We start from the raw sequence: 13,377 nt of genomic DNA, 5'->3' as shown, positions 1-13,377 counted from the left end.
CAAAATAAGGCAAGACAGTAAAGCTTATTATGAGCATGCCCCACATCATGCAAATTATACCATTGTTACCTGGTCTAAAAATAATATTTAGAATTTGTATTTACAATTAACATATTATGGACCCGCAGCTAATCAATTTTGTATACATAAACAAATTGAAGGTACTCTCATGCTAATTACATATTCACGTAACATGATAATTACAGACACATAAATTGTTATTTGCATGTACAGAATATGTTAACTATAGACACATAACATATTAACCAACATCTTATGTGTCTACCTTTAACATATTTTGTACTTGCATATAATTAACAGTTTATGTATTTGTAGTTATCATATTATGTGTATGTATTATGTAATTACCATGTTATATGTCTTTAATTTGTTTGCATGTACAAAGATTGTTAATTACAAATACAAAATGTATTAATTACAAACACATAATTTTTAGACCATAACTCACAATGCAATATGACCCTGATCCATGATATAACAATTGCCACATCATTCCTCCTCCAAACTCTATAAATGCCCCAATAGTGGAAACGTGTATTGGTGCACGGTTTAAGAGTTGAGTGTTAGTTTAGAGTTTAGAGAGATGCATGGTCTAGCACGCACTCTCCATTTGGCTTTTGGGATCTTTGGTATATATGTTCATTATATTTCTTCTGATCTCTATCCATTCGGTTTTTTTCTAATTATTCAATACACTTTTATTCTGACCCTTAATTGTTTTTTTTTTTTTTTTTTTTTTTTTTTTTTTTTTTTTTTTTTTGTGGATAGCAAATGGAACTGCTTTTTTCATCTTCTTGGCACCAATGTAAAATTCTCTCTCTCCCTCTCTCAATATACATGTATACATACAGATATAAACACTACTGGAAATTATGAAATTTCTGACCACCTGAAAGTGATCTTAAATCAAGTCTAAATCCTTGTTCCGACCACTTTTGGTATCCGAAAAAACCTTTGTTGCTATTTCTGACCACTTTTTGGTATCAACTGTATTTAAGATCACTTTCAGGTGGTCGGAAATTCCATAATTTCCAGTAGTAAAATATAGGTGTATATATGTACCTATATGTATGAACCTTCTCAAATCACTTTTAATGGGGTGTTTGGTGAATAACTGTTAGTTGATTGGGTTAGTAAGTTTGACTAGTTGATACTATTAGTTGATTGTAGAAAGTTGTTTGGTAAATTAGATGTTAGCTTATAACTGTTTACATGCAAAATGACCTTCTCAAAAAACTTATCAAAAAAATTGTTTTGAACAACTTTTAAAATTTTACTATGTTGAAACAATAAGCTATTACAAAAAGCTAATTAATCAAACACGACTAGTTAACCATGTGAAACAATTAATAGTGATCAAACAAACTAAAATTAGTTGACTATGTTACCAACCAAGGCTACTATAATTTAACTATAATGACTTTCTTTAAATGAATAAAAGTGAAGGCATTTTTATTTTATTAATCGATTATAGAAGGTGTCACATCTTTTATTATTTTTAATATTTGATATATATATATATATATATATATATATATATATATATATATATATATATATATATATGTGTGTGTGTGTGTGTGTGTGTGTGTGTGTGTATGTGTGAATTTTTATGAGGTTAGTAATATCAAATTATTATTGAGAAAAAGAAAAAAGTGATTTTTTTAAAAATATAATTGTCCTATCTTGTTTCAAATTTTTATTTTTAGCAAAACGATCTTGGAGTAGGAGACATTGATACCTTTTTTATATATTACTAATGGGCAATTTCATAATAAAACTTGTTGAATTAATATATTACTATGTAAAAAGTTAGAATATCATCTAACCTAGTTTATTTAGCAGTGTGTATCATATATATTAATTATTAATAAATGTTACGATATTAAGATATTAATATCCTTGCAATATCTCATCTTTTTCTAATTTGACCTTACTACATTATTAATATATTTGTAACTTTATTGCAAAGTTTTTCACTATTTCTACACTATCAAAATAAAATCTAATATAATAGCAACCATATCATTTTATTTTACTAAAATAAGTTAAACCCCACCTTACCAAATGTCAAGGTGGAAGCTATGCAAGGACACAGACAAGACAAGTGGAAAGCCTTGCATCCACATGTTGGATTTAATAATAATAATAATAATAATAATAATAATAATAATAATAATAATAATAATAATAATTACTTATGTTAATTTGCCATATACGATTGCAATTCCAATCATTTTAAGGATGAACAGATACTACAATGTAATAGAGCTAGTAGCATTCAAAAAAAAAAAAAGGATGGAATAGTCTTACAAAGATGACTATTTATGAATGTTATAACTAAAAAGAGCAAATTTCACTTTTCTTTGCTAATTGTTGTAATACTGTCACATTTAATTTTTTTATATAATTTTTTCACATTATATTATTGAATTTTATTTATTTGTCATCATTAATTATTATTTAAATTTTTTTTATTATTTCACCATTTAATAATTATAACTAACATGTAATTTTATTATTCAATTAAAGAGTTTCTATGAGAAGAGGGAAAATTACATGTTGGAGAAAGATGTTTCAATGACAAAATTATATGTTAGTCATATTTATTAAACTGCAAAATAATAAAATTTTAAATAGAGAAATAATATATTGTGGCAAGGAAATAAAAGTCATTGATATAATGAAATTAAATTAAAAGAATATTAAAATTCAATGTTACTTATTTTCCCTCTAAAGTTTACTTGATAATATATGTTTATTGATTTCTTGATGTAGTAACAAAACTCTATTTATTAGCCAATTACATCACGTGTTAAAAAATGAATTTCAGTTACTAATCAAATACAAAATTAAAAATAAATAAAAATAAAGTCAATTAATTAGTGCCACCCATATGAGAATGTTGATGTTAAAATTTAAAATTATGAGGACAATATAGCATCACTTATTACACTACAATTTATGTTTTTATCGTGATCGAATCCATTATAAATTGAATATGAAAATATAGTGTGAAAGTAGAGAAAAGTAATATTTTTGTTTAAAACACTAGGCCCAACAGAGTGTACACAATACCTGAAATAACGGTTAAAATGTCAACCCAAAAAATAAATAAATAATATATACAATACAAGGAATGAACTGTAAATAATATCTAGTGTTTAAAACGATAATGCCTAAAATGGATACAATAGTGTCTATTTATAGTGTCCCTCTTGATACTTGACAAGTGTACAATCTTATTAATTCTTCATTTTTTATCATACATGTGTCTCTCATTATTCTATAATTAGCGCCATTTACATGAATAAGTAAAGCATCATGTCCTTTAAAAAAAATACTCCGTAAGATATAGGGCAACTTGGCAGGTTAGTAGGGGTGTTGATGTGATTGATGTTGTGAGTTCAATACCCACGTGATATAATTCTTTTAATATTTTGCTCCCTTCTTTTGAGCCATCATCATGCACCCACTAGATATAGTTACTTTAATATTTTGCTCCCTCCTTTTGCACCCACCGGATATAGGGCAAATTATGTGTCCATCGGGCACAGATATAGGGTAAGTTTGAACACGATTTTAAAATTGTTCATAATTATAAATATATAATTCAAGAATTATGAATATATAGTTCTATAATTATGAATATAGAGTCGTGAACTATATGTAATTATGAACAAATAGTTCTGTAATTATGAATATAGAAATTCAATAATTGTTTATATAAAATTCAAAAATTAATTATATATAACTTTATAATTATGAATATATAGTTTAGTAATTATGAACATAGAGTTCTGTAATTGTAAATATAGAGTTCAATAATTGTGAATATGAAGTTCAAAAATTATGAATATACAACTTTATAATTATGAAGATATAGTTAAGTAATTATGAACGTAGAACTGTGTCCACATTGCAAGATGGACATGATTCTACAGCATAAGGATTGTCAGATATAGTTTCTTTAATATTTTGTTCTCTACTTTTGAGCAATCGTTATACCCTGCACCACGGTGCACATAGCACTGTGCGCCCCGCACCTTCCAAAATGACGTCGTTTTGATAAGTTGTGTGGAGAGTCGACGCGACAGAGTGTATGTGTATTATATTATATAATTATGTACATTGTGTTATACAATTATGTACATTCTGGTATACAATTATGTACATTATTTTATACAATTATGTACATTTTTTATACAATTATGTACATTTTTTATACAATTATGTACATTCAAACACACGATTTTTTTAACAGTTAAAAGTTTATGTACATTCTCATACACAATTATATACAGTTTAACATATAATCATGTACATTTTCAAAACATGAATTTTTTTCACAAATTAACAGCAAACACAAAAAAATAAAATTTTCAATAAAAAAAGAAGAAGTGCATCATTTTACACCAGGGCGCGCAAGATATAAATTGCCACTTTTGAGTTATCATGTATCCTTTCTTCTTAGCCCATCAAGACTATTATTCTTTTTAGGTCAAAATCTTTCTAATAAAATAGTCACAAGGCCCATCAACAACCTATGAAAACTATAAATATACATAATATTTTTGGGGTTCAAGCTTATAAAGGCAAATTTTGCCGTGGACCATAGTCTAAAACAATGTCGTTTCTTTTGATGAAAAGAAATAACACACATTCCGTGTAATTAGTTTTGTTTGTATAACATATTCAGTTTCATTTTGTATACATTATAGTTTCATTTCGGCACAATTAAAGTTTCATTTTGTTTCAACTATAGTTTCATTTGACATTATACATACAATAGTCTTCTCTCAAAAGGTTGAATCCCCAACTCTAAAGGCCCCAAAATAGTCTTATTATAGTGAGACTTGTTATTGAATTTCATTTTTATACACACTGTAGTCTAATTACACACGACTAAATTATAATTCTAATTAAACTACGGGTTTCATTGGACAATATACAGTCAAATATGTGAAACTGTTTTTTAGTTTTATTTTATATATATTTTAGTTTCATTACAACACAACTAAAGTATCATTTTGATATAAATACAGTTTCATTTGATAATATACACTCAATATGTGAGACATGCATGTTACTCAGTTTCTTTTTATACATACTGTAATTTCATTTTAGCTCTATGGAATGGATATCAAAGTGATTGGTATTGTTTGGTTGATAGGTTTCTAGAACATTACTATGGGTTTCAAATACCCCCTTAATTGAAAAACCCAAACTCAAATAAAATAACAGTATCATCTCCTTTCATTCCATTATTCCTTCGCATTCCCTTTGATTAGTGCTTTTAGATTTTTTTTTTGTTTTTTTTTTTTGTTCATATTGGTGTTTTGGATGTTTATATATATATATATATATATATATATATATATATATATATATATATATATATATATATATATATATATATATATATATATATATCAGAATCAATTGTCTTGATTTTGTGTTCTTGTATTTTTTAAATCTTTATTCTCATTATTGGATCATACATAACTAAACAACATTATTGATAATCTTTCTCATTCCACCATACTACCAAACATGCAAAATACTTTTACTAAAACTCATTATCATTACCAAGTATTTGATTCCCATGTGCGAACCAAACACACTCTAAAGTACCATTGTCAATTAAACTACAGCTTTATTTGACAGTATACACTCAATATGTGAGACATGTTATTTAGTTTCATTTTATACATACTACAATTTCATTTCGACATAGCTAAAGTATCATTTTAATTCAATTACAGTTTCATTTGATAATATAAGCACAATATGCGAGACAGATTATACAAGTTTATTTTAGATATATTGCAGTTTCATTTTGTTCTGAACACACCAAAAATATGAGATTTACTAGAATTTAACGATTGATATTTTTTTTTTTTACTTAAAAAAACGATGTCATGTTCGAACCATGGTTCACACAGCTGTGTTTTCAACCGGCTTATAAATATACACATTACTTTTTATTTTGGTAACATAATACAATATTTTTATGGGTGTTGCTATTTGCACCACCCTTTGGTTAAAAAGTAGGTATAAAGTATCTTGAAATTGTAAAAAGGTGAAAACTTTTAATAATTACATAGGTGGTGTAAATAGCCAAATGGGGGTTCATTTTGCTATTTGCACCACCTTGGTCAAACCTCATTTATGAGGTGTAATTAATAATTTTTAATTCAAATTTTAATTAAAAGAAAATTGTACTTTTCCCCCCTAAGTTATATACTTATAGTACTTTTTACCCCTAAATTATTCATGTTAGCATATTAGCCCCATCAATTATTCTAAAAGTGACGATTTCCCCCCTGATATATTAAATTGACATTTTTACCCTTAAAGTAAACATTTTATTTATTTATCTTCTTTAACAAATTATTGCGTATACGTAGGGATGACCACGGTTCAGTTCTAACTGAACCAGACACTATAACAATCGAATTAAAGGTTTCCGGTTAAGGGAAAATTGTAAACTTTTTCCCTTTGAGTTATATTATTATAGCACTTTTTTCCTCTCAGTTATTTGTTTATCCACATTTGCTCCCTCAATTATATTAAAAGTGGCAGGTTTTTACCATTTTATGTTAGGTGAACATTTATACCCTTAAAACTAAATATTTCATTTATTTTTTCTTCTCCAACAAATTATTGTTTATATGTACAGATGATTATGGTTCGCTTCGAACAATTTTTTATTTTATTGCCAATTCAAAATTTATTTATTTACTTATTATAAATTCTATTTCTTATTTTTAAACTAATATAAATTCAATAATTATTTTATTTTATTTCATTTTTTCGGTTCTGAATCGTAAGTATAAGAAAATAAAGTTGTGTTGTGCCTTCACAATTAGTTATATTTGTTCTATATTTTCTTTAACATTTTTAACCATAAGAATCTAAGCTCCACTCCCAAGGACCTATGACCATTTATTTGAAATGGTAATTGAAATGTCATCATATTACATGATAGTTGACTTAATCATATTATATATAATAATCCTATAAAAATCAATTGCTGTTAAATCAAAGTAATTGTAGATTACTAGTATATATGTCCTCTAATGAAGGTGTGCATTCCTCAAAAAGAGAGAAATCAAATATAATCTTAGATATAGAATCACACTCCAAAATGCCATTGGAGCGTAATGGATTGTCAACTTCAATATGACTGCGAAAGCCTAAGAAATCAATACTTTTTTCCCCTTTTTAACTGGAATGAAGTTTGGAAGAGTAATATATAACACGTGTGATTGCAAATTAAAACAAACTGCCTTTGGCTTTGCTTATGATTCAGAATCGAAAAAATAAAATACAATAAAATAATTAGTAAATTTATTTAAAAAAAGAAATAAAATTTATAATAAATAAATAAATTTTAAACTGGCAATAAAATTAAAAAAAAAATTTGTTTGAACTGAACCGTGACCATCCGTACATATAAAGAATAATTTGTTGGAGAAGAAAAAAATAAATGAAATATTTAGTTTTAATGGTAAAAATGTCTATCAAACATAAAAGGAAGAGAACATGTCACTTTTAATATAACTAAGAGGCAAATGTGGATACATTAATAACTAAGAGGAAAAAAGTGTTAAAAGCATATAGCTAAGGGGAAAAGTAGTGTCATTTATAATAAATATTTGTTAAAAAAATAATGTTTGACTAAAATTAATGAATGTGGTGCAAATAGCAATTTTCTATTTTTTTAGAAACTAAGGAAGGGGGAAACCCAAAAGTTACATGGATGGGCTGTCCATTTGCCTCCAAACAGGTAGCCCAACTTTCTCTTCTTCCAGGATAGACCATAGCTCGTCCGGTATGGTCTCATAGATCTTCAATCCTGATGGGCAGTCCCGCAGTTTGGCCATACAATCTGCAGCGCGGTTTTGATCCCTAGGAGCATAGGAAACTACCCAGTTGGCAATGTTTGTGAGCTCTCGGTTGCATGCATGAACTATGTTCCTTGCGGTATTACCTACCAACCCATTGTGATTAATTGCGTTGACTATACTCATAGAATCACTCTCGAAACAGACCCTCTCCATATTCAAGGAGATTGCGAGTTGGACACCTTTGAGAAGCGCCCAGGCTTCGGCAGCGTCCACTGAGCATGCTCCGACTGAGTATGTGAAGCCCTTAACATAATCTCCTTGATCATTCCTGATGATTCCGCCACACTTAGCTTGACTGGAGGATGAGCACAGGGATGCATCGATGTTTATTTTCAGCCACCCTTGTGGCGGTTTATTCCAGCTTATAAGCTTCCAGTTGCGTACTGATTGCCCTGTTCTCATCATCGTTGCCTTGTTGAAAGCTTCGTTAATTTCTTTGCACTGTGCAAGAACCCAGTAAACTTTCTGGTTGGTATTTAAACTCTTCCCATTGAATATCCTATCATTCCTCCATCTCCAGAGCCACCATATGGCGACTGCAAATGTGATTTTGTTCGTATGGCTTCGTCTGGTGCAATTCCATCCTTCTACTCCTGCATCCAGCCAATCTAAAAAGTTTGAGTCTTGGTACTGTCTGGCTGTGATAGGCATTAGTTCTTCCCATAGTTGCCTAGCTGTTGGACATCCTCGGAGTATGTGTTCTGTTGATTCCACCTGATCATTGCATAGGTCACAACTGGAATCCCCCGTAAGGCCTCTCTTGGCTCTATTTTCATTTGACATAATCCTGTTGTGCCTTACTAGCCAAATGAATAACTGCATCTTACTAGGGATCTTCAGCTTCCATATCTTCTTCCACTTGCGTGATTCGGGATGCGGCTGTTGATTAGTTATCAGGGAATAGGTTGAAGAGACGGAGAATTCCCCGGATAGGCTATGTCCCCAGCCAACCAAGTCTTCTTTAGCATCGTCTGTCAGATTAAAAGCTGCTAGCTTTTGAAGAGTTTGTGCAGGCAGAAGATCTGTTAAGTCCTCCCATTTCCATCCTGAATAGGTTTCCCAATACTCCGATACTTTGGCGTATAAGACTGGTAGCGGGAGATTCACCGAGACGTGGTTGATTAGCGGTTGTTGCTCAATCCATGGCTCCAACCAGAATAGCGTATTCCTGCCATTTGCAACTAATTTCTTTGTACCTTTCTTTATGGTTGGTGCTGCTTTGAGGACTCCTTTCCATGCGTTAGACATCCCTATTTTTGGTTGCCATGTGTTTGGGTCGGGACTTTGTATTCTATATTTTGCTCTCATGATTTGTGCCCATAGGCCCTCCTCTTCCTGTTGTAGCCTCCATCCAAGCTTAGCCATGAAGGCTAAATTCATTGCTTCCAGATTCCTAATGCCTAACCCTCCATTTGCCGTGTCATTTGTTACTGTATCCCATGCTACTAGGCTATGTTTTCTTTCACCATCCTTGCCTCCCCATAGAAAGTTCCTTGTTATCTTCTCTATTTCTTTCAGAATACCCAGGGGCATCAATGTAGACTGCATGGTGTACATTGGTATTGCGGAGAGAACTGATTGAACAAGAACCCTTCTACCTGCCAATGAGAGAGTTTTCATTTTCCAACCTGATAGCCTGCTTTGGACTTTACTCACTATCCCTTGAAATGATTCCTTTCTTAGTCTGCCATGCTGTGAGGGAACTCCGAGATATTTGCCTAGATCTTGGGTTACTTCAATCTTTAGTATCTCTGCTACCGACTGTTTTGTTGCTGCCGATGTGTTCTTTGAGAAATACATGAGGGATTTGTTGTAGTTTACTTTCTGACCTGAGCTATTGCAATAGAGGTCTAGGCACTGTTTGATCACTTGCGCTTGTTTTAGTGTGGCTTCTCCAAAAAGCACCATATCATCTGCGAACAGGAGGTGTGATATGCTGGGTCCATCTCTTGATACACTTATCCCCTTCCAGAGCCCCTCTTCTACTCTCTCATTAATCAGGTGACTTAATCGTTCGATGCAGAGCACGAATAACAGTGGGGATATGGGATCTCCTTGGCGGATCCCTCTCGTTGGTTTAAACCATGGAGATCTTTGTCCATTTAAAGTGACTGCCAATCTGGTCGATGTAATGCAGCCTAGTATATTCCTTATCCAAGTTTCATTAAATCCTGCAACCCGGAGAGAATCTTCCACAAAGTTCCATGAGAGCCTGTCATATGCTTTTTCAAAGTCGATTTTTATAACCATCATGCCCGTTCTTCCCTTTTTGCGATTCACTGTGTTCAGTGCCTCTTGATATGCAACTATGTTATCTGCTATTTGCCTGCCTGGCACAAAACTTGACTGGTTCGGCCCAATCAATCTCTGCATTGCTGTTTTCAATCTAGATGTGAGAGCCTTGGAAATTACCTTGTACGATACGTTGCATAGGCTTATGGGTCTTAGTTGTTTCGCATTCTCCGGGCTCTGTACTTTCGGGATTAATACTATGACAGTGTCATTGGATCCATCCGAGAGGTTCCCAGTAGCGAGATAGTTAAGTACAAAAGAGCTTAGCTTTCCCCCCGCTATCGACCAGTTGTGTTGGTAAAAGCCAGCATGATACCCGTCCGGCCCAGGGGCTTTGAAAGGGGACATGTCAAAGCATGCTTGTTTCACTTCCAACAACGTAAATGGCGCATTCACCTCTTCCCATTCGACTTCCGACAGGGATGGGAACTTGTTCTTCCAATTTGGTTTGTCTCGGTTGGGTGATTCTTCTGAATATAGCTCTGAAAGGAAGTCTTTCATGTGTCCAAGGATGGCTTCATCTGTTTCTAGCCAATGTTCCTGGCTATCTTTCAACCTTACAATCTTAGAGCGTGATTTCTTGGCGGCTGTCGCGGCATGGTAAAACCTCGTGTTCCTGTCACCCGTTGCTATCCAATCTTCACGTGAGCTTTGAAACCAATAGAGCTCTTCCTGGCTTAGAAGTTCCTCTAGTTCCTTTTGTAGTTTCTTATTCAATCTTATTAAATCTGATCTAGGCCGCTTCTCCATAGCAGTTTGAACTCCCTTTATTCTGGCAAGAACTCTTCTTTTTCTTTGAAAAATGTTCCCGAAGTAGTCGCGGTTCCAGCTTTGGAGTTTCCTTGCTAGTTCTTCTTTAGCAAGTTCTAGATTATACTCTGCATTCCAGTTGTTCTTGACTATGCTCACGAAGTCTGGGTGCCTGGCCCATGCTGCGTTGTACTTAAATTCTCTCTGGCTAGGAGTCTTCTGATTGATTTTAGTTCTTAAGAGGAGAGGTGCATGGTCTGAGTTGACTATGGGCAAATGCAGGACATTTGCATCCGGAAAACGTGTTCTCCATTCCAGGTTGCATAAGGCCCTATCTAGCCTCGCCGCTTTGAAAGAGTCCTGACTTAGTCCTCTTCGCCACGTGAACTGGGAGCCTTCGAAGCCGACGTCAATTAAGCCTTCATCAAATATCCAATTCCTAAATCCTGCACAACGTGAAGGTGAGAGGTTAGTGCTGCCAAATACTTCATCTATAGAGAGTACCGAGTTATAATCTCCTAGGGACACCCATGGACCTCGCATGTTGAGGCCCTCCTGGGTTAAAGACTCAAAAAGTTGCCTCCTAAGTGCGTGGTCAGGGCTGCCATAAACAAACGAGAGATTCCACGGTATTGTGTTATCTTCCTCGATTTCTAGTAGTATAAATTGGGGATGGGTTTTCGAGATTTTAACTTGGATCTCATTATTCCAAAGGATCCAAATCCCTCCAGAGAAGCCATAGGCTTCGACTCTAACCCACTGGTCATACGAGAGGTCAAAACAAATCTCGTTTGCATGTTCTCCTGAGACTTTTGGCTCGAGGAGACATAAAATACTAGGCTTATACTCTTGTAGGAAAAGCTTAAGGGTACGGCGGAAGGTTTTGGATGCCGCCCCCTGGCAGTTCCATACTAGTGTATTCATAAAAACAGATTTCAAGGGGCTGCTCAATTGAGCAGAGGAGACTCCTTGGCCATCCCACGTTGGCCTTGTCTCGGCAAATCATCCTCCATGGCTTCTCCTGGGGTGTCACAATCATAGAAATCCATTCCTTCGTCTGGGGGTGCTTCTACATAAGTGCTTGCTGATGGTTGGTTAGTCGATATTCCCGGGTCGATTTGCCTGTGGTTCACATATGATCTTGTGACTGGTTGGCCCCTTGCAGAACCCCGAACCAATGTGTGTTCATCTTCAGCTGCAGCCCTCCGGGGTGTAGTTGAGCTGCCCCTCCCTCTTTCTTGTGTAGGTACATTGAACCTTATGTTTGGTAGTCGGCTGGTCGGAGAGAGTGGGCCATTCGTAGGATCCTGCCCTCCATCCCTCTGTTCGCCTTCTCTTTGTGATTCTATCGAAGGGTGCTTCTCAGGCCTGTTCCGTGCTTCTGAATTTGTTCTACTGGGGGAGTGTGGCGGCTTCTCTTTCCTTTGCTGACTTGCTGTGGGGATCTGACTTGTTCCAAGTTGTTGGTGCCCATTAGTGCTCAGATGAACTTGTTCTTCTCTATACCGTCCATTTGCCCTTCCTCTAGATGGTGGATCCGATATTGGTTCCTTGCCTGTATTCCTTCGATTGATGTTGCCTTCGTCTGTTCTTTCCTCTTGCTGCTCATCCTCACCTTGAGAGCTTAGGGGTCCAAATCTGGAATTCTGATACTGTGGGATAGGGGTTCTTGATGAACTTGGATCTTGGTACCTTCCGGTCGCATTTTCCTTGGAGTTGGGATTTCGATGTACCCCGGTTTTGGGTTGTCGCCGGTCTTTTCTTTTCACTAGCATCCATGGTCCAAATCTGTCTTTGAGGTGGTCTTTGGCTGTAGTCCCTTGTGTAGTCTCTGTTGGTTTTTGGCTATCATCGCTTGCCTTCTCTTTAAGTATATCATCGTCCATGGCCTCCGCCGTCGACTCAGCCTGTTGCTGCTTCTCCTGGCCGCAAGACTCAGACCTATGTCCATACTTTCCGCACTTAAAGCAGATAAGGTGGATGCCCTCATACTCCACTGGGTACTCCTCATCTTCAATTGTAAATTTGGCTAGTAGTTGCTTGGTGATGTCGATCTCAACGCATATTCGGGCAAATTTTCCTCTTGACGCAAGGCAAGTTGTATCATCAATCTTTACTGTTTTTCCGATCTTATCGCCCAGCTTGACCAGCGTTTCCTCATCAAAATACTCAATGGGGATGTCCGGTAGTCTTACCCAAACGCAGATCTTTCGTGTCTTGTTCGTCTGGGGTCTAAAGTTGGGCTTCCACTTCTGGACAATTAGGTAGTGGTCTTGAATCACCCAAGGACCCTCGCATCTAGCAATATCGTAATCTCTCTGCAATTCGAATCTTGCCAGGAAGTATTCATGTTCTAAATCAATGAGCTCGAGATTACCTTCTGGTTTCCACAAAGAACGGA

The 13,377-nt window shown here is 34.5% G+C and overlaps 1 protein-coding gene across 1 annotated transcript in view; it reads left to right on the top strand.

The window, feature by feature from the left end:
• Positions 1–563: 563 nt before the first annotated feature.
• LOC109184835 (bidirectional sugar transporter SWEET1-like) overlaps positions 564–13,377 on the top strand; it is a 19,123-nt gene continuing 6,309 nt past the window's right edge. The window contains exons 1-2 of the mRNA XM_019334884.1: positions 564–650; positions 790–826. Of these exons, the coding sequence (XP_019190429.1) occupies positions 605–650; positions 790–826 (83 nt within the window). The 5' untranslated portion in view covers positions 564–604. The remainder of the gene's footprint in view (positions 651–789; positions 827–13,377) is intronic.

Source organism: Ipomoea nil, unplaced genomic scaffold, assembly GCF_001879475.1.
Source record: "Ipomoea nil cultivar Tokyo-kokei standard unplaced genomic scaffold, Asagao_1.1 scaffold1286, whole genome shotgun sequence".
Taxonomy (NCBI): domain Eukaryota; kingdom Viridiplantae; phylum Streptophyta; class Magnoliopsida; order Solanales; family Convolvulaceae; genus Ipomoea; species Ipomoea nil.
This window is presented reverse-complemented; position numbering and strand designations above follow the sequence as displayed.